A 21,203-nucleotide genomic window follows, 5' to 3' on the forward strand; every position below is an offset into this window, starting at 1 on the left:
GCCGATATGGACACGCGCTAGGTTCTGATGGTTAGGGGCTGAGCCGGATGTGGACATGAAGCCAGGGTTAGGCTGAGATTAGGCTGAGCCGGATGTGGACAGAAGCTAGGTTAGGTTAGGCTTGAGCCGGATGGAATGAAGCCAGGGTTAGGTCTGAGCGAATGGACATGAAGCTAGGTTAGGGCTGTGCTGAGCTAGGGCTGAACGGATGTGGATATGAAGCTAGAGTTAGGGTTGTGGTTAGGGTTGAGCCGGGATGTGACATGAAGCTAGGGTTAGGGATGTGGTTGAGGCTGGGTTGGCCGGGATGTTGACATGATGCTAGGTTAGGGTTGTGGGTTAGGGGCTGAGCCGGATGTGGATATGAAGCTAGAGTTAGGTGTGGTTAGGTGAGCCGGATGTGACATGAAGCTAGGCTGAGCGGATGTGACATGAAGCTAGGGTTAGGTTGGACCCGGGATGTGACATGAAGCTAGGGTTAGGGTTGAGGTTAGGGTTGAGCCGGAATGTGGACATGAAGCTAGGGTTAGGGTTGTGGTTGAGGCTAGGGTTGAGCCGGGATGTTGACATGATGCTAGGGTTAGGGTTGTGGTTGAGGGTTAGGGTTGAGCCGGGATGTGGACAAGAAGCTAGGGTTAGGGTTATGGTTGAGGTTAGGGTTGAGCCGGTATGGGGACAAGAAGCTAGGGTTAGGGTTATGGTTGAGCCGGTATGTGGACAAGATGCTAGGGTTAGGGTTATGGTTGAGCTGGGATGTGGACATGAAGCTAGGGTTAGGGATGAGGTTAGAGTTGAGCCGGGATGTGGACATGAAGCTAGGGTTAGAATTGTGGTTGAGGGTTAAAGTTGAGCCGGGATGTGGACATGAAGCTAGGATTAGGATTGAGCCGGGTTGTGTACATGAAGCTAGGGTTAGGGTTGAGCCGGGATGTGGACATGAAGCTAGGTTAGGTGAGCCGGGATGTGGACATGAAGATAGGTTAGGTTGAGCCGGATGTGGACACGAAGCTAGGGTTGAGCCGGGATGTGGACATGAAGCTAGGGTTCAGCTGGGATGTGGACATGAAGCTAGGGTTCGAACGGGATGTGGACAATAAGCTAGGGTTAGGGTTGTGGTTGAGGTTAGGGGGCTGAGCCGGGATGTGACATGAAGCTAGGGTTAGGTTGTGGTTGAGGTTAGGGCTGAGCAGGGATGTGGACATGAAGCTAGGGTTAGGTTGTGGTTGAGGTTAGGGCTGAGCCGGCATGTGGACATGAAGCTAGGGTTAGGGCTTTGCGAGGAGTTAGGGTTGAACCGGTATGTGGACATGAAGCTAGGGTTAGGTTAGGATTGAGCCGGGTTGTGACATGAATCTAGGGTTAGGGGTTGTGGTTGAGGCTAGGGCTGAGCGAGATGTGGACATGAAGCTAGGGTTAGGCTTGAGCTGGGATGTGGACATAAAGCTAGGGTTAGGGTTGAGCCGGGATGTGGACATGAAGCTAGGGTTAGGGTTGTGGTTGAGGTTAGGGTTGAGCCGGTATGTGGACATGAAGCTAGGGTTAGGGTTTTGGTTGAGGTTAGGGTTGAACCGGTATGTGGACATGAGGCTAGGGTTAGGGTTAGGATTGAGCCGGGTTGTGGACATGAATCTAGGGTTAGGGTTGTGGTTGAGGCTAGGGTTGAGCCGAGATGTGGACATGAAGCTAGGGTTAGGTTGAGCCGGTTTGCTAGGTTAGGTAGCCGACATGGTAGGGTTAGGGGCTTGTGAGCCGGTGGGACATGAAGTAGGTTAGGTTGTGGTTTTAGGGTGAGCCAGGATGTGACATGAAGTTAGGGTTGTGGTTGAGGCTAGGGTTGAGCTGGAATGTGTACATGAAGCTAGGGTTAGGCTTGTGTAATGCTAGGGTGAGCCGGTGTGACATGATGCTAGGGTTAGGTTGTGGGTTAGGGCTGAGCCGGGATGTGGATATAAGCCAGAGTTAGGGTTAGGGCTGTGGTTAGGCTGAGCCGGATGTGGACATGAAGCTAGGGCTGAGCCGGGATGTGACATGAAGCCAGGGTTACGGCTGTGGTTGAGGCTAGGCTGAGCCGGAATGTGACATGAAGCTAGGGTTAGGGCTGAGGTTAGGCTGAGCCGGGATGTGACATGAAGCTAGGGTTAGGCTGAGCCAGGATGTGAATGAAGCTAGGGTTAGGGCTGTGGTTGAGGGTTAGGCTGAGCCGGATTGACAATAAGCCAGGGTTAGGGTTGTGGTTGAGGCTAGGGCTGAGCCGGATGTGGACACGAAGCTAGGGTTAGGGCTGAGCCGGGATGTGACATGAAGCTAGGGGTTAGGGCTGAGCCAGGATGTGGACATGAGGCTAGGGCTAGGGTTTGGCTGAGCCAGATGCGGACACGAAGCCAGGGTTAGGCTGTGGCTGAGGGTTAGGTGAGCCAGGATGTGGACACGAGGCTGAGGCTAGGGGTTGTGGCTGAGGCTATGGCTGAGCCGGGATGTGGATATGAAGTTAGGTTGTGGTTGAGGCTAGGCTTGAGCTGGACGGACACGAAGCTAGGGTTAGGGTTGTGGCTGAGGCTAGGGCTGAGCCGGATGTGACATGAAGCTAGGGTTAGGGTTTGTGGTTAGGCTAGGCTGAGCGAATGTTACATGAAGCCTAGGGTTAGGGTTTGGTAACGCTAGGGCTGGCCGGATGACAGCCTAATAAGCTAGAGTTAGGGCTAGGGCTGTGGTTAGGGCTGAGCCGGCATGTGCAAACTAGGGCTGAGCCGGGATGTGACAGAAGCCAGGGTTACGGTTGTGGCTGAGGCCAGGCTGAGCCGGAATGTGGACACAAGCTAGGGTTAGGGCTGAGGTTAGGCTGAGCCGGATGTGACATGAAGCTAGGGTTAGGCTGAGCCGGGATGTGGACATGAAGCTAGGGTTAGGGTTGTGGCTGAGGGTTAGGGCTGAGCCGGGATGGGACAAGAAGCCAAGGTTAGGGTTATGGTTGAGGTTAGGGCTGAGCCGGCATGTGACGAGAAGCTAGGGTTAGAATCTGTGGTTGAGGGTTGAAAGTTGAGCCGGATGTGACACGAAGCTAGGATTAGGCTGAGCCGGTCGTGTACATGAAGCTAGGGGTAGGCTGAGCCGGATGGACACAAGCTAGGGTTAGGCTGACGGATGGACACGAAGCCAGGGTTAGGCTGAGCCGGATGTGGATATGAAGCTAGGCTTAGGGCTGGAGCGGATGTGGATATGAAGCTAGGGTTAGGCTGAGCCGGGATGTGACACGAAGCCAGGCTTAGGGCTGAGCCGGATGTGGACATAAGCTAGGGTTCAGCTGGGATGTGGACATGAAGCTAGGGTTCAGCTGGGATGTGGACAATAGGTTAGGGCTAGGCTTGTGGTTGAGGTTAGGCTGAGCCGGGATGTGGACATGAAGCTAGGGTTAGGGCTGAGCCGGGATGGACATGAAGCTAGGGTTAGGCTGAGCCGGATGTGGACATGAAGCTAGGGCTAGGGCTGAGCCGGGATGTGGACATGAAGCTAGGGTTCAGCTGGGATGTGGACATGAAGCTAGGGTCACGGATGTGGACAATAAGCCAGGGTTAGGGTTGTGGCTGAGGCTAGGCTGAGCCGGGATGTGGACATGAAGCTAGGTTAGGGCTGTGGTTGAGGTTAGGGTTGAGCCGGGATGTGGACATGAAGCTAGGGTTAGGCTGAGCCGGGATGTGGACATGAAGCTAGGTTAGGCGTTGAGCCGGATGTGGACATGAAGCTAGGATTCAGCCGGGATGTGGACATGAAGCTAGGGTTCAGCCGGGATGTGGACATGAAGCCAGGGTTCAGCCGGGATGTGGACAATAAGCTAGGGTTAGGGTTGTGGCTGAGGCTAGGGCTGAGCCGGGATGTGGACATGAAGCTAGGGTTAGGGCTTGGTTGAGGTTAGGGGCTGAGCCGGATGTGGACATGAAGATAGGGTTAGGGCTGTGGTTGAGGTTAGGCTGAGCCGGCATGTGGACATGAAGCTAGGGTTAGGGCTGTGGTTGAGGCTAGGGCTGAGCCGGCATGTGACACGAAGCTAGGCTAGGATTGAGCCGGTTGTGGACATGAATCTAGGATTAGGGTTGTGGCTGAGGCTAGGCTGAGCCGAGATGTGGACATGAAGCTAGGGTTAGGCTTGAGCTGGGATGTGGACACAAAGCTAGGTTAGGCTGAGCCGGGATGTGGACATAAAGCCAGGGTTAGGGTTGTGGTTGAGGCTAGGCTGAGCCGGGATGCTGACATGATGCTAGGGTTAGGGATGTGGTTAGGGCTGAGCCGGATGTGGACATGAAGCCAGGGTTACTGATCGAGCTAGGGTCGAGCCGAATGTTGACATGATGCTAGGGTTAGGGTTGTGGTTGAGGGTTAGGGCTGAGCCGGGATGTGGACAAGAAGCCAGGGTTAGGCTTATGGCTGAGGTTAGGCTGACCGGCATGTGGACAAGAAGCTAGGGTTAGGTTGTGGTTGAGCCGGATGTGGACATGAAGCTAGGGTTAGGCTGAGCCGAATGTGACATGAAGCTAGGGTTAGGGCTGAGCCGAATGTGGACATGAAGCTAGGGTTAGGGTTGAGCCGGAATGTGGACATGAAGCTAGGGTTAGGTTGAGCCGGGATGTGACATGAAGCTAGGGTTCAGCTGGGATGTGGACATGAAGCTAGGTTCAGCCGGGATGTGGACAATAAGCTAGGGTTAGGTTGTGGTTGAGGTTAGGGCTGAGCCGAACGTGGACATGAAGCTAGGGTTAGGTTGAGCCGGATGTGGCATGAAGCTAGGATTAGGGTTGTGGTTGAAGCTAGGGCTGAGCCGGATGTGGACACAGCTAGGGGTTAGGCTTGTGGTTGAGGCCAGGGTTGACCGATGTGGACATGAAGCTAGGGTTAGAGCTGTGGCTGAAGCTAGGGCTGAGCCGGGATGTGGACATGAAGCTAGTTTGGGGTTGTGGTTGAGGTTAGGGCTGGAGCCGGTATGTGGACATGAAGCTAGGGGTTAGGATTGAGCCGGCTTGTGGACATGAATCTAGGGTTAGGGTTGTGGCTGAGGCTAGGGTTGAGCCGAGATGTGGACATGAAGCTAGGGTTAGGCCTGGAGCTGGGATGTGGACATAAAGCCAGGGTTAGGCTGAGCCGAATGTGACATAAAGCCAGGGTTAGGCTTGTGGTTGAGGCTAGGGTTGAGCCGGATGCTGACATGACGCTAGGCTTAGGGATGTGGTTAGGCTTGAGCCGGGATGTGGACACGAAGCTAGGGTTACGACTGAAGCTAGGGCTGGAGCCGGAACGTTGACACGATGCTAGGGTTAGGCTGTGGTTGAGGGTTAGGCTTAGCCGGGATGGGACAAGAAGCTAGGTTTAGGGTTATGGCTGAGGCTAGGCTTGAGCCGGTATGTGGACAAGAAGCTAGGGTTAGGCTTATGGTTGAGCCGGATGTGACATGAAGCTAGGGTTAGGCTGAGCCGAATGGACATGAAGCTAGGTTAGGTGAGCCGAATGTGGACATGAAGCTAGGGTTAGGGTGAGCCGAATGTGGACATGAAGCTAGGGTTAGGTTGAGCCGGGATGTTGACATGATGCTAGGGTTAGGGTTGTGGTTAGGGTTGAGCCGGGATGTGGACATGAAGCTAGGGTTAGGGTTGAGCCGGTATGTGGACATGAAGCTAGGGTTAGGATTGAGCCAGGAATTGGACATGAAGCTAGGGTTAGGGTTGTGGTTGAGGGTTAGGGTTGAGCCAGGATGTGGACATGAGGCTAGGGTTAGGGTTGTGGTTGAGCCAGGATGTGGACATGAAGCTAGGGTTAGGGTTGTGGTTGAGGGTTAGGGTTGAGCCAGGAAATGGACATGAGGCTGAGGTTAGGGTTGTGGTTGAGGTTATGGTTGAGCCGGGATGTGGATATGAAGTTAGGGTTGTGGTTGAGGCTAGGGTTGAGCTGGGATGTGGACATGAAGCTAGGGTTAGGGTTGTGGTTGAGGCTAGGGTTGAGCCGGGATGTGGACATGAAGCTAGGGTTAGGGTTGAGGTTAGGGTTGAGCCGGGATGTGGACATGAAGCTAGGGTTAGGGTTGAGCCGGGATGTGGACATGAAGCTAGGGTTAGGGGTTGAACCGGGATGTGGATATGAAGCTAGGGTTAGGGGTTGAGCCGGGATGTGGATATGAAGCTAGGGTTAGGGCTGAGCCGGGATGTGGACATGAAGCTAGGGTTAGGGCTGAGCCGGGATGTGGACATGAAGCTAGGGTTCAGCTGGGATGTGGACATGAAGCTAGGGTCCAGCTGGGATGTGGACAATAAGCTAGGGTTAGGGTTGTGGTTGAGGTTAGGTTGAGCCGGATGTGACATGAAGCTAGGGTTAGGGCTGAGCCGGGATGTGGACATGAAGCTAGGGTTAGGGTGAGCCGGGATGTGGACATGAAGCTAGGGTTAGGTGAGCCGGATGTGGACATGAAGCTAGGGTTCAGCTGGGATGTGGACATGAAGCTAGGGTTCAGCCGGGATGTGGACAATAAGCTAGGGTTAGGGTTGTGGTTGAGGTTAGGGTTGAGCCGGGATGTGGACATGAAGCTAGGGTTAGGGTTGTGGTTGAGGTTAGGGTTGAGCCGGGATGTGGACATGAAGCTAGGGTTAGGGTTGAGCCGGGATGTGGACATGAAGCTAGGGTTAGGGTTGAGCCGGGATGTGGACATGAAGCTAGGATTCAGCCGGGATGTGGACATGAAGCTAGGGTTCAGCCGGGATGTGGACATGAAGCTAGGGTTCAGCCGGGATGTGGACAATAAGCTAGGGTTAGGGTTGTGGTTGAGGTTAGGGTTGAGCCGGGATGTGGACATGAAGCTAGGGTTAGGGTTGTGGTTGAGGTTAGGGTTGAGCCGGGATGTGGACATGAAGATAGGGTTAGGGTTGTGGTTGAGGTTAGGGTTGAGCCGGTATGTGGACATGAAGCTAGGGTTAGGGTTGTGGTTGAGGTTAGGGTTGAGCCGGTATGTGGACATGAAGCTAGGGTTAGGGTTAGGATTGAGCCGGGTTGTGGACATGAATCTAGGGTTAGGGTTGTGGTTGAGGCTAGGGTTGAGCCGAGATGTGGACATGAAGCTAGGGTTAGGCTTGAGCTGGGATGTGGACATAAAGCTAGGGTTAGGGTTGAGCCGGGATGTGGACATGAAGCTAGGGTTAGGGTTGTGGTTGAGGCTAGGGTTGAGCCGGGATGTTGACATGATGCTAGGGTTAGGGATGTGGTTAGGGGTTGAGCCGGATGTGGACATGAAGCTAGGGTTACGATTGAAGTTAGGGTTGAGCCGAATGTTGACATGATGCTAGGGTTAGGGTTGTGGTTGAGGGTTAGGGCTGAGCCAGGATGTGGACAAGAAGCTAGGGTTAGGGTTATGGTTGAGGTTAGGGGTTGAGCCGTATGTGGACAAGAAGCTAGGGTTAGGGTTATGGTTGAGCCGGGATGTGGACATGAAGCTAGGGTTAGGGTTGAGCCGGAATGTGGACATGAAGCTAGGGTTAGGGTTGAGCCGGAATGTGGACATGAAGCTAGGGTTAGGGTTGAGCCGGAATGTGGACATGAAGCTAGGGTTAGGGTTGAGCCGGGATGTGGACATGAAGCTAGGGTTCAGCTGGGATGTGGACATGAAGCTAGGGTTCAGCCGGGATGTGGACAATAAGCTAGGGTTAGGGTTGTGGTTGAGGTTAGGGTTGAGCCGGAATGTGGACATGAAGCTAGGGTTAGGGTTGAGCCGGGATGTGGACATGAAGCTAGGATTAGGGTTGTGGTTGAAGCTAGGGTTGAGCCGGGATGTGGACATGAAGCTAGGGTTAGGGTTGTGGTTGAGGCTAGGGTTGAGCCGGGATGTGGACATGAAGCTAGGGTTAGAGTTGTGGTTGAAGCTAGGGTTGAGCCGGGATGTGGACATGAAGCTAGGTTTGGGGTTGTGGTTGAGGTTAGGGTTGAGCCGGTATGTGGACATGAAGCTAGGGTTAGGATTGAGCCGGGTTGTGGACATGAATCTAGGGTTAGGGTTGTGGTTGAGGCTAGGGTTGAGCCGAGATGTGGACATGAAGCTAGGGTTAGGCTTGAGCTGGGATGTGGACATAAAGCTAGGGTTAGGGTTGAGCCGGAATGTGGACATAAAGCTAGGGTTAGGGTTGTGGTTGAGGCTAGGGTTGAGCCGGGATGTTGACATGATGCTAGGGTTAGGGATGTGGTTAGGGTTGAGCCGGGATGTGGACATGAAGCTAGGGTTACGATTGAAGTTAGGGTTGAGCCGGAATGTTGACATGATGCTAGGGTTAGGGTTGTGGTTGAGGGTTAGGGTTGAGCCGGGATGTGGACAAGAAGCTAGGTTTAGGGTTATGGTTGAGGTTAGGGTTGAGCCGGTATGTGGACAAGAAGCTAGGGTTAGGGTTATGGTTGAGCCGGGATGTGGACATGAAGCTAGGGTTAGGGTTGAGCCGGAATGTGGACATGAAGCTAGGGTTAGGGTTGAGCCGGAATGTGGACATGAAGCTAGGGTTAGGGTTGAGCCGGGATGTGGACATGATGCTAGGGTTAGGGTTGTGGTTAGGGTTGAGCCGGGATGTGGACATGAAGCTAGGGTTAGGATTGAGCCAGGAATTGGACATGAAGCTAGGGTTAGGGTTGTGGTTGAGGGTTAGGGTTGAGCCAGGATGTGGACATGAGGCTAGGGTTAGGGTTGTGGTTGAGCCAGGATGTGGACATGAAGCTAGGGTTAGGGTTGTGGTTGAGGGTTAGGGTTGAGCCAGGATGTGGACATGAGGCTGAGGTTAGGGTTGTGGTTGAGGTTATGGTTGAGCCGGGATGTGGATATGAAGTTAGGGTTGTGGTTGAGGCTAGGGTTGAGCTGGGATGTGGACATGAAGCTAGGGTTAGGGTTGTGGTTGAGGCTAGGGTTGAGCCGGGATGTGGACATGAAGCTAGGGTTAGGGTTGTGGTTAGGGTTAGGGTTGAGCCGGGATGTGGACATGAAGCTAGGGTTAGGGTTGAGCCGGGATGTGGACATGAAGCTAGGGTTAGGGTTGAACCGGGATGTGGATATGAAGCTAGGGTTAGGGTTGAGCCGGGATGTGGATATGAAGCTAGGGTTAGGGTTGAGCCGGGATGTGGACATGAAGCTAGGGTTAGGGTTGAGCCGGGATGTGGACATGAAGCTAGGGTTCAGCTGGGATGTGGACATGAAGCTAGGGTTCAGCTGGGATGTGGACAATAAGCTAGGGTTAGGGTTGTGGTTGAGGTTAGGGTTGAGCCGGGATGTGGACATGAAGCTAGGGTTAGGGTTGAGCCGGGATGTGGACATGAAGCTAGGGTTAGGGTTGAGCCGGGATGTGGACATGAAGCTAGGGTTAGGGTTGAGCCGGGATGTGGACATGAAGCTAGGGTTCAGCTGGGATGTGGACATGAAGCTAGGGTTCAGCCGGGATGTGGACAATAAGCTAGGGTTAGGGTTGTGGTTGAGGTTAGGGTTGAGCCGGGATGTGGACATGAAGCTAGGGTTAGGGTTGTGGTTGAGGTTAGGGTTGAGCCGGGATGTGACATTAAGCTAGGGTTAGGTTGAGCCGGGATGTGGACATAAGCTTAGGGTAGGGCTGAGCCGGGATGACATAAGCTAGGATTCAGCAGGATGTGGACATGAAGCTAGGGTTCAGCAGGGATGTGACATGAAGCTAGGGTTCAGCAGGGATGTGACATGAAGCTAGGGTTAGGGTTGTGGTTGAGGTTAGGGTTAGCGGGATGTGACATGAAGCTAGGGTTAGGGGTTGAGCCGGGATGTGGACATGAAGCTAGGGTTAGGGGTTGAGCCGGATGTGGACATGAAGCTAGGATTCAGCCGGGATGTGGACATGAAGCTAGGGTTCAGCGGGGATGTGGACATGAAGCTAGGTTCAGCCGGGATGTGGACAATAAGCTAGGGTTAGGGTTGTGGTTGAGGTTAGGGTTGAGCCGGATGTGGACATGAAGCTAGGGTTAGGGTTGTGGTTGAGGTTAGGGGTTGAGCTTGGATGTGGACATGAAGCTAGGGTTAGGGTTGAGCCGGATGTGGACATGAAGCTAGGGTTAGGGGCCGGGATGTGGACATGAAGCTAGGATTCAGCCGGGATGTGGACATGAAGCTAGGGTTCAGCCGGATGTGACATAGCTAGGGTTCAGCCGGGATGTGGACATGAAGCTAGGGTTAGGGTTGTGGTTGAGGTTAGGGTTGAGCCGGGGATGTGGACATGAAGCTAGGGTTAGGGTGAGCCGGGATGGACATGAAGCTAGGGTTAGGGTTGAGCCGGGATGTGGACATGAAGCTAGGATTCAGCCGGGATGTGGACATGAAGCTAGGGTTCAGCCGGATGTGGACATGAAGCTAGGGTTCAGCCGGGATGTGGACAATAAGCTAGGGTTAGGTTGTGGTTGAGGTTAGGGTTGAGCCGGGATGTGGACATGAAGCTAGGGTTAGGGTTGTGGTTGAGGTTAGGGTTGAGCCGGGATGTGGACATGAAGATAGGGTTAGGGTTGTGGTTGAGGTTAGGGTTGAGCCGGTATGTGGACATGAAGCTAGGGTTAGGGTTGTGGTTGAGGTTAGGGTTGAGCCGGTATGTGGACATGAAGCTAGGGTTAGGATTGAGCCGGGTTGTGGACATGAATCTAGGGTTAGGGTTGTGGTTGAGGCTAGGGTTGAGCCGAGATGTGGACATGAAGCTAGGGTTAGGCTTGAGCTGGGATGTGGACATAAAGCTAGGGTTAGGGTTGAGCCGGGATGTGGACATAAAGCTAGGGTTAGGGTTGTGGTTGAGGCTAGGGTTGAGCCGGGATGTTGACATGATGCTAGGGTTAGGGATGTGGTTAGGGTTGAGCCGGGGATGTGGACATGAAGCTAGGGTTACGATTGAAGTTAGGGTTGAGCTCCGAATGTTGACATGATGCTAGGGGTTAGGGTTGTGGTTGAGGGTTAGGGTTGAGCCGGGATGTGGACAAGAAGCTAGGGTTAGGGTTATGGTTGAGGTTAGGGTTGAGCCGGTATGTGGACAAGAAGCTAGGGTTAGGGTTATGGTTGAGCCGGGATGTGGACATGAAGCTAGGGTTAGGGTTGAGCCGGAATGTGGACATGAAGCTAGGGTTAGGGTTGAGCCGGAATGTGGACATGAAGCTAGGGGTTAGGAGTTGAGCCGAATGTGGACATGAAGCTAGGGTTAGGTTGAGCCGGATGTGGACATGAAGCTAGGGTTCAGCCGATGTGGACATGAAGCTAGGGTTCAGCCGGGATGTGGACAATAAGCTAGGGTTAGGGTTGTGGTTGAGGTTAGGGTTGAGCCGGATGTGGACATGAAGCTAGGGTTAGGGTTGTGGTTGAGGTTAGGGTTGAGCCGGATGTGGATCATGAAGATAGGGTTAGGGGTTGTGGTTGAGGTTAGGGTTGAGCCGGTATGTGGACATGAAGCTAGGGTTAGGGGTTGTGGTTGAGGTTAGGGGTTGAGCCGGTATGTGACATGAAGCTAGGGGGTTAGGATTGAGCCGGGTTGGGACATGAATCTAGGGTTAGGGTTGTGGTTGAGGCTAGGGTTGAGCCGAGATGTGGACATGAAGCTAGGGTTAGGCTTGAGCTGGGATGTGGACATAAAGCTAGGGTTAGGGTTGAGCCGGGATGTGGACATGAAGCTAGGGTTAGGGTTGTGGTTGAGGCTAGGGTTGAGCCGGGATGTTGACATGATGCTAGGGTTAGGGTTGTGGTTAGGGTTGAGCCGGGATGTAGACATGAAGCTAGGGTTAACTGAAGTAGGGTTGAGCCGAATGTTGGCTGATGCTAGGGTTAGGGTTGTGGTTGAGGGTTAGGGTTGAGCCGGGATGTGGACAAGAAGCTAGGGTTAGGGTTATGGTTGAGGTTAGGGTTGAGCCGGTATGTGGACAAGAAGCTAGGGTTAGGGGTTATGGTTGAGCCGGGATGTGGACATGAAGCTAGGGTTAGGTTGAGCCGAATGGACATGAAGCTAGGGTTAGGGTTGAGCCGAATGTGGACATGAAGCTGGGGTTAGGTTGAGCCGAGGAATGTGGACATGAAGCTAGGGTTAGGGCTGAGCCGGATGTGGACATGAAGCTAGGGTTCAGCTGGGATGTGGACATGAAGCTAGGGTTCAGCCGGGACGTGGACAATAAGCTAGGGTTAGGGTTGTGGTTGAGATTAGGGTTGAGCCGGAATGTGGACATGAAGCTAGGGTTAGGGTTGAGCCGGATGTGGACATGAAGCTAGGATTAGGGTTGTGGTTGAAGCTAGGGTTGAGCCGGGATGTGGACATGAAGCTAGGGTTAGGGTTGTGGTTGAGGCTAGGGTTGAGCCGGGATGTGGACATGAAGCTAGGGTTAGAGTTGTGGTTGAAGCTAGGGTTGAGCCGGGATGTGGACATGAAGCTAGGTTTGGGGTTGTGGTTGAGGTTAGGGTTGAGCCGGGATGTGGACATGAAGCTAGGGTTAGGGTTGTGGTTGAGGTTAGGGTTGAGCCGGGACGTGGACATGAAGCTAGGGTTGAGCCGGGATGTGGACATGAAGCTAGGGTTAGGGTTGTGGTTGAGGGAGAGCATGAGAGAAACAATGACCTAAATGGAATTAAATGGAATAGAGCAGCATGAAATGGACAAAGCACATGGTAGCATACAGGACAAATATATATAAAAAAAATACATCAATAGACAAGTGTGCACAGAGCATAGAAAGGTAGTAAATATTATGAAAAATAGACAATTTGCACAATTCACGCCACCCATAATAAATAATAATTTGAAATCCAGGCTAGCAGGTTAGGAACTGGAAGTGTTCCATTGAAGTCTATGGAAAACAGTGTTTTCTTTTTTAAACTTTAAATGAGCAGATTCAATACCTCTGTGCGCGTAGCAGTAGCTCATCTTTCCTCTGCAGCAGTATCTTCTGTCTCTCCTCGGCTGACTTGGAGAAGCGGCTGCCTCTGACCTCAAAGTCCTCCACCTCAGGGGTCATGAACTCTGAACTCCCGCTGGCCCCGCCCACATCCTGTGGGGAGAGGCTGACCTGGGAGGCGGAGTGATCCACAGGCTGGAGAGGGAGACAGCAGACATTTTAGTCAAGTATGCTCTAAACTTAATGTTTAAGTTAAGTGTCCCAATGCGGCTTTTCTCAAGACATTTTGGGTATCGCCTCATGGGATGAATTGACCCCGAACTCTATTTTAGCCCTTCCTTATGTTAATGTACCATCCAACGAGACCACATAAGCCCACACAAGCAGACACACAACCAGCTTGTGGAGTTACCTGTAGCAGTGTGGGATTGACTGACCTGTGTGGGGAAAGGCACCACGATGCGTCCCTCTAGGATGTTGTCAGTGGTGACCTCTACAGAGCGGGTCAGCTGCAGGTCCTGCAGCACCAGATGGTAGGGAACCTGATTAAACATCTCCCCAATCTGATGGGCCTAAAGATAGTAAGAGAGGAGATGTATCATTACTTCAAACATCAATGTAGCCTCCTTTCTTTACCTCATTTTCTTCATTGTTACTGACATAGGACAGGTGAAAGGTAACAAAAATCTAATGAGTCACTGGCAAAAACACCCAAGTAATGGATGGATCCCATGAACACTGACCATGGCATTGAGCTGGGAGTTGTTGGCCTGTTGTACGTTGCCTAGGATGTTGGTTGTGTGCATCACTTCCACTGAGAAACTGGGCAGCCAGCTGGCAATGCGAGAACCTAGTAGGGGTGAAATACATGCAAGGTCAAGCTCATTAGATATTTATGGAGAGGTGTCCTCTCTAAACTGTTTACGGTGTAGAGTGTTGAGAGAAAAGCCTGAATAGTCGCCAACTGTGTCAGAGTAACCACTGACAGGATGTCTATCTGCATATTTTATGGGTGTTACTCTCATGTGCTCTTGGCCCTAGAGATACTGAGGCATGATCCAGAAAACAACAAAACTAGTAGCGACTACAGATGTAATTTACAGATGTAATTTAGTTTCATAGCCAACTCTGACACATTTACATTGATGAGTAAAGCATTTAACAGGGTTAACTACTGTCATCAAAAATATCCTGTCAATGGGGGTGAGGCCTGAAATAGTCCCATGGATTTGTGACTGACAGGAGACAACGGGTGCGCCATCATGGTGCCCTATATGAATGGGAATCCCTCACATGTGGGGCGACCCAGGGGACCCTCCTTGACCCGGTCCTTTTCCATTCCCTCATCAATGATGCTGCACATGAAGCTGCCAACCCAGTGTGGAAATATGACATGAATCTGCTTGAAACCAGGAAACTGCAACAACCATCTTCAGTGCAGAAGCACCTGGACTGCTACTAATGCCATGCATCTCAATGACAAGAAATGCATAGTGATGTATGTCACCTTCTCTAAAAAGCCACCCCCTGCACCACCCCTCTTCATCAATGGTGTCCCATGTCAGAGACATCAAAGGTCAGGGAGCAGGGTCTCACTGTCCAGCAGGACCTGCGTTGGAGCAGCCAGGTTGACACCATCTCCAAAAGGGCCAGCAGGAAGCTTTTCCTCCTCAAGCGCATTAAGGGCTTCTCTGTAACCACAACAGACCTACTGTCCATCTAAATCGGCTACGTCAGACCAGTTCTGGAGTCTGCCGTCACTGCCCGGCACCCTGACTGCTCAGCTGCAGCGTGTCCAGATGTACACCAGCTACCGTGAAGCCCTCGAAACCCTCTGAATCATGTCCTTGGAGAGCAGATCTGCCTGACATTTGCTAAATACCTGCAGAACTCCCAGTTTGCAAACTTGCTCCCCCCCCCAACCAGACTGCAGATTACTGGACGGGCAACCCACAACAGCCACAAACTGAACACCCCCATGACACGCACAGGCCACTATCAGAACTGTCCCATTTCATACTTCACTAAACTGATCAATGCACACACCATATAGCCCAGGGGCCTTAACAATGCCTACCTAATAACTCTAAAGATGTAATTTCTAGATACAGTGCCTTGCAAAAGTATTAATCCCCCTTGGCGATTTTCCTATTTTGTTGCATTACAACCTGTAATTTAAATGGATCTTTATTTGGATTTCATGTAATGGGCATACACAAAATAGTTCAAATTGGTGAAGTGAAACAAAAAAAATAACTGGTTTCAAAAAATCGGAAAGAAAAAATTACAGAAAATTGGTGCGTGCATATATATTCACCCCCTTTGCTATGAAGCCCCTAAATAAGATCTGGTGCAACCAATTACCTTCAGAAGTCACATAATTAGTTAAAGTCCACCAGTGTGCAATCTGAGTGTCACATGATCTGTCACATGATCTCAGTATATATACACACACACACCTGTTCTGAAAGGCCCCAGAGTCTGCAACACCACTAAGCAAGGGGCACCACCAAGCAAGCGGCACCATGAAGACCAAGGAGCTCTCCAAACAGGTCAGGGAGAAAGTTGTGGAGAAGTACAGATCAGGGTTGGGTTATAAAAAGATCAGAAACTTTGAACATCCCACGGAGCACCATTAAATCCATTATTAAAAAATTGAAAGAATATGGCACCACAACAAACCTGCCAAGAGAGGGTCATCCACCAAAACTCACAGACCAGGCAAGGAGGGCATTAATCAGAGAGGCAACAAAAGAGACCAAAGATAACCCTGAAGGAGCTGCCCAGCTCCACAGCGGAGATTGGAGTATCTGTCCATTGGACAACTTTATGCCGTACACTCCACAGAGCTGTTCTTTACGGAAGAGTGGCCAGAAAAAAAATAAGCAAACACGTTCGGTGTTCGCCAAAAGCCATGTGGGAGACCGCCCAAACATATGGAAGAAGGTACTCTGGTCAGATGAGACTAAAATTGAGCTTTTTGGCCATCAAGGAAAATGCTATGTCTGGCGCAAACCCAACACCTCTCATCACCCCGAGAACACCATCCCCAGAGTGAAGCATGGTGGTGGCAGCATCATGCTGTGGGAATGTTTTTCATCGGCAGGGACTGGGAAACTGGTCAGAATTGAAGGAATGATGGATGGAGCTAAATACAGGGAAACCTGTTTCAGTCTTCCAGAGATTTGAGACTGGGACGGAGGTTCACCTTCCAGCAGGACAATGACCCTAAACATACTGCTAAAGCAACATTCCAGTGGTTTAAGGGGAAACATTTAAATGTCTCGCAATGGCCTAGTCAAAGCCCAGACCTCAATCCAATTGAGAATCTGTGGTATGACTTAAAGATTGCTGTACACCAGAGGAACCCATCCAACTTGAAGGAGCTGGAGCAGTTTTGCCTTGAAGAATGGGCAAAAATCCCAGTGGCTAGATGTGCCAAGCTTATAGAGACATACCCAAGAGACTTGCAGCTGTAATTTCTGCAAAAGGTGGCTCTACAAAGTATTGACTTTGGGGGGGTAAATAGTTATGCACGCTCAAGTTCTGTTTTTTTGTCTTATTTCTTGTTTGTTTCACAAGAAAAAATATTTTGCATCTTCAAAGTGGTAGGCATGTTGTGTAAATCAAATTATATAAACCCCCCCAAAAATCCATTTTAATTCCAGGTTGTAAGGCAACAAAATAGGAAAAATGCCAAGGGGGGTGAATACTTTCGCAAGCAACTGTATGTGGTAGTAGAGTAGTGGCCTGAGGGAACACACTTAATGTATTGTGTAAAGTGTTATGAAATGTAATTGTGTATATATATATATATATATATATATATATATATATATATATATATATATATATATATATATATATATATATATATATATATATATATATATATATATACACACATACACACACACACATAATTTAAAATATTACATTATATATATATATATATATATATATATATATATATATATATATATTTATTATATATACACACACACACACACACAGTTGTGGTCAAAAGTTTTGAGAATGACACAAATACTAATTTTAACAAAGTCTGCTGCCTCAGTTTTGATGATGGCAATTTGCATTTACTCCAGAATGTCATGAAGAGTGATCAGATGAATTGCAATTAATTGCAAAGTCCCTCTTTACAATGAAAATGAACTTAATCCCCAAAAAACATTTCCACTGCATTTCAGCCCTGCCACAAAAGGACCAGCTGCCATCATGTCAGTGATTCTCTCGTTAACACAGGTGAGTGTTGACGAGGACAAGGCTGGAGATCACTCTGTCATGGTGATTGATTTAGAATAACAGACTGGAAGCTTTAAAAGGAGGGTGGTGCTTGAAATCATTGTTCTTCCTCTGTTAACTATGGTTACCTGCAAGGAAACACGTGCCGTCATCATTGCTTTGCACAAAAAGGGCTTCACAGGCAAGCATATTGCTGCTAGTAAGATCGCACCTAAATCAACCATTTATCGGATAATCAAGAACTTCAAGGAGAGAGGTTCAATTGTTGTGAAGAAGGCGTCAGGACGCCCAAGAAAGTCCAGCAAGCGCCAGAACAGTCTCCTAAAGTTGATTCAGCTGCGGGATCGGGGCATCACCAGTGCAGAGCTTGCTCAGGAATGGCAGCAGGCAGGTGTGAGTGCATCTGCACGCACAGTGAGGCGAAGTATTTTGGAGGATGGCCTGGTGTCAAGAAGGGCAGCAAAGAAGAAACTTCTCTCCAGGAAAAACATCAGGGACAGACTGATATTCTGCAAAAGGTACAGGGATTGGACTGCTGAGGACTGGGGTAAGTCATTTTCTCTGATGAATCCCCTTTCCGATTGTTTGGGCCATCTGGAAAACACCTTGTCCGGAGAAGACAAGGTGAGCTCTACCATCAGTCCTGTGTCATGCCAACAGTAAAGCATCCTGAGACCATTAATGTGTGGGGTTGCTTCTCAGCCAAGGGAGTGGGCTCCCTCACAAAGAACACAGCCATGAATAAAGAATGGTACCAACACATCCTCCCCGAGAGCAACTTCTCCCAACCATCCAAGAACAGTTTGGTGACGACCAATGCCTTTTCCAGCATGATGGAGCACCTTGCCATAAGGCAAAAGTGATAACTAAGTGGCTCGGGGAACAAAACATCGACATTCTGGGTCCATGGCCAGGAAAATCCCCAGACCTTAATCCCATTGAGAACTTGTGGTCGATCCTCAAGAGGCGGGTGGACAAACAAAAACCCACAAATTCTGACAAACTCCAAGCATTGATTATGCAAGAATGGGCTGCCATCAGTCAGGATGTGGCCCAGAAGTTAATTGACAGCATGCCAGGGCGGATTGCAGAGGTCTTGAAAAAGAAGACTCAACACTTGACTCTTTGCATAAACTTAATGTAATTGTCAATAAAAGCCTTTGACACTTACGGAATGCTTGTAATTATACTTCAGTATACCATAGTAACATCTGACAAAAATATCTCAACACTGAAGCAGCGAACTTTGTGAAGACCAATACTTTTGACCACGACTGACTGACTGTGTGTGTACAGTGGGGAAAAAAAAGTATTTAGTCAGCCACCAATTGTGCAAGTTCTCCCACTTAAAAAGATGAGAGGCCTGTAATTTTCATCATTGGTACACGTCAACTATGACAGACAAAATGAGAAAAAAATTTCCAGAAAATCACATTGTAGAATTTAATGAATTTATTTGCAAATTATGGTGGAAAAAAAGTATTTGGTCAATAACAAAAGTTGCTCAATACTTTGTTATATACCCTTTGTTGGCAATGACACAGGTCAAACGTTTTCTCTAAGTCTTCACAAGGTTTTCACACACTGTTGCTGGTATTTTAGCCCATTCCTCCATGCAGATCTCCTCTAGAGCAGTGATGTTTTGGGGCTGTCGCTGGGCAACACAGACTTTCAACTCCCTCCAAAGATTTTCTATGGGGTTGAGATCTGGAGACTTGCTAGGCCACTCCAGGACCTTGAAATGCTTCTTACGAAACCACTCCTTCGTTGCCCGGGCGGTGTGTTTGGGATCATTGTCATGCTGAAAGACCCAGCCACGTTTCATCTTCAATGCCCTTGCTGATGGAAGGAGGTTTTCACTCAAAATCTCACGATACATGGCCCCATTCATTCTTTCCTTTACACGGATCAGTCGTCCTGGTCCCTTTGCAGAAAAACAGCCCCAAAGCATGATGTTTCCACCCCCATGCTTCACAGTAGGTATGGTGTTCTTTGGATGCAACTCAGCATTCTTTGTCCTCCAAACACGACGAGTTGAGTTTTTACCAAAAAAGTTCTATTTTGGTTTCATCTGACCATATGACATTCTCCAAATCCTCTTCTGGATCATCCAAATGCACTCTAGCAAACTTCAGACGGGCCTGGACATGTACTGGCTTAAGCAGGGGGACACGTCTGGCACTGCAGGATGAGTCCCTGGCGGCGTAGTGTGTTACTGATGGTAGGCTTTGTTACTTTGGTCCCAGCTCTCTGCAGGTCATTCACTAGGTCCCCCCGTGTGGTTCTGGGATTTTGCTCACCGTTCTTGTGATCATTTTGACCCCACGGGGTGAGATCTTGCGTGGAGCCCCAGATCGAGGGGAGATTATCAGTGGTCTTGTATGTCTTCCATTTCCTAATAATTGCTCCCACAGTTGATTTCTTCAAACCAAGCTGCTTACCTATTGCAGATTCAGTCTTCCCAGCCTGGTGCAGGTCTACAATTTTGTTTCTGGTGTCCTTTGACAGCTCTTTGGTCTTGGCCATAGTGGAGTTTGGAGTGTGACTGTTTGAGGTTGTGGACAGGTGTCTTTTATACTGATAACAAGTTCAAACAGGTGCCATTAATACAGGTAACGAGTGGAGGACAGAGGAGCCTCTTAAAGAAGAAGTTACAGGTCTGTGAGAGCCAGAAATCTTGCTTGTTTGTAGGTGACCAAATACTTATTTTCCACCATAATTTGCAAATAAATTCATACAATGTGATTTTCTGGATTTTTTCTTCTTCTCATTTTGTCTGTCATAGTTGACGTGTACCTATGATTACAGGCTTCTCTCATCTTTTGAAGTGGGAGAAATTGCACAATTGGTGGCTGACTAAATACTTTTTTTCCCCACTGTATGTATGTATGTATTGTGATGTCACGAGAGGCTGTGTCCTGGAGGGACGTTACATCCCCCTGAGGTGGCTGCAAACCCAGACAGCTATGGCTCCATCTGCTGGTATGGTCGGGAACTCCACCCCTCTATGGCCAATCTTCCCACGCAGCTGAAACAAATGAGGAGCTGATGAGCTGAAGGTTTGGGAAGGGAAGAGACACACTGAGAGTGTGTGTGGGGGGTGAAGAGACACAATCTCCAACCTGGGCTCTCTGGAGGACAAGAGTGCTGCACGTCCACTTCCATGAGGAATATAAGGATTTGGAGATACTTACCTTTGGGGAAATACTCACCTTTGGATATATGCACCTGTGGAAATACGTGAGAGACATTTGGAAGGACTTTTGCTGGGTTGGCCACTAGCTGCAACGTGGACTACAGTAAGGCTGGGGAAAAGTTATCTGAGCGCAGTGAGAATTATGATTTTGGATGTGGAAGAGACATCCCTGAACTGTTAACCCTTAAAGAGCCACAAGAGAACAGAATTTTGTTATATTTTAGTTAATTTCCCAAGACCTATAATAAAATCCTTGTTTTGTTTGAACCTTGTCTCCGTGCACTACTTGAGCAATCCCGCTGAAAGCTGTGTAGCCTCTCGTGACGTCACAGATGGTGGAGAATACGGGCACGCTCAAGCGTTAATAGTGCATGTCAGAGGAGGATACCGAAGGTTTGATCACCCAGTTTTCCAAGTTGGCCGTAGGCTCCCCCGCCCGACTGAAATGGAGGACATATTGAAAGCCCTTGTTGCTGGCCAGCAAGCCCAGATGCAAGCAAACGTGGCTCTCTTGGAGGAGCAAAAGAAAGCCAACCTTCTGAAGGCAGAGGAATTGCAGTTGCAGAGACAGAGGGTGGTCCAAAATACCCGCCCAATAAAGGCAAGTGACTTTATATCTAAGATGGGAGCTACCGATGACATTGAGGCATACCTGCATGCATTTGAGGCCACGGCCACTAGGGAAGCCTGGCCCAAGCAACAGTGGGTTGGTCTGTTAGCCCCCTTTCTAACCGGGGAATCGCTGAATGCTGTCCGGAACCTGGGCCCTGACCAGGTTACTGACTATGATGCCCTGAAGTCTGAAATCCTCAGCAGATATGGACTCACAAAGTTTGGTATGGCCCAGCGCTTTCACAGCTGGACCTTCCAACCA

At 49.9% G+C, this 21,203-nt stretch overlaps 1 protein-coding gene across 1 annotated transcript in view; it reads right to left on the reverse strand.

Annotated features, from left to right (window-relative positions):
• Nucleotides 1-21,203, reverse strand: part of LOC121532152 (E3 ubiquitin-protein ligase AMFR) — a 43,213-nt gene that overhangs the window by 8,641 nt on the left and 13,369 nt on the right. The window contains exons 10-12 of the mRNA XM_041837901.1: nt 13,614-13,720; nt 13,308-13,442; nt 12,875-13,065 (exon numbers count right to left, since the gene is read on the reverse strand). Coding sequence (XP_041693835.1) covers nt 12,875-13,065; nt 13,308-13,442; nt 13,614-13,720 — 433 coding nt within the window. The remainder of the gene's footprint in view (nt 1-12,874; nt 13,066-13,307; nt 13,443-13,613; nt 13,721-21,203) is intronic.

The sequence above is a fragment of the Coregonus clupeaformis genome, chromosome 19 (assembly GCF_020615455.1).
Source record: "Coregonus clupeaformis isolate EN_2021a chromosome 19, ASM2061545v1, whole genome shotgun sequence".
In the NCBI taxonomy this organism is placed as follows: Eukaryota; Metazoa; Chordata; class Actinopteri; order Salmoniformes; family Salmonidae; genus Coregonus; species Coregonus clupeaformis.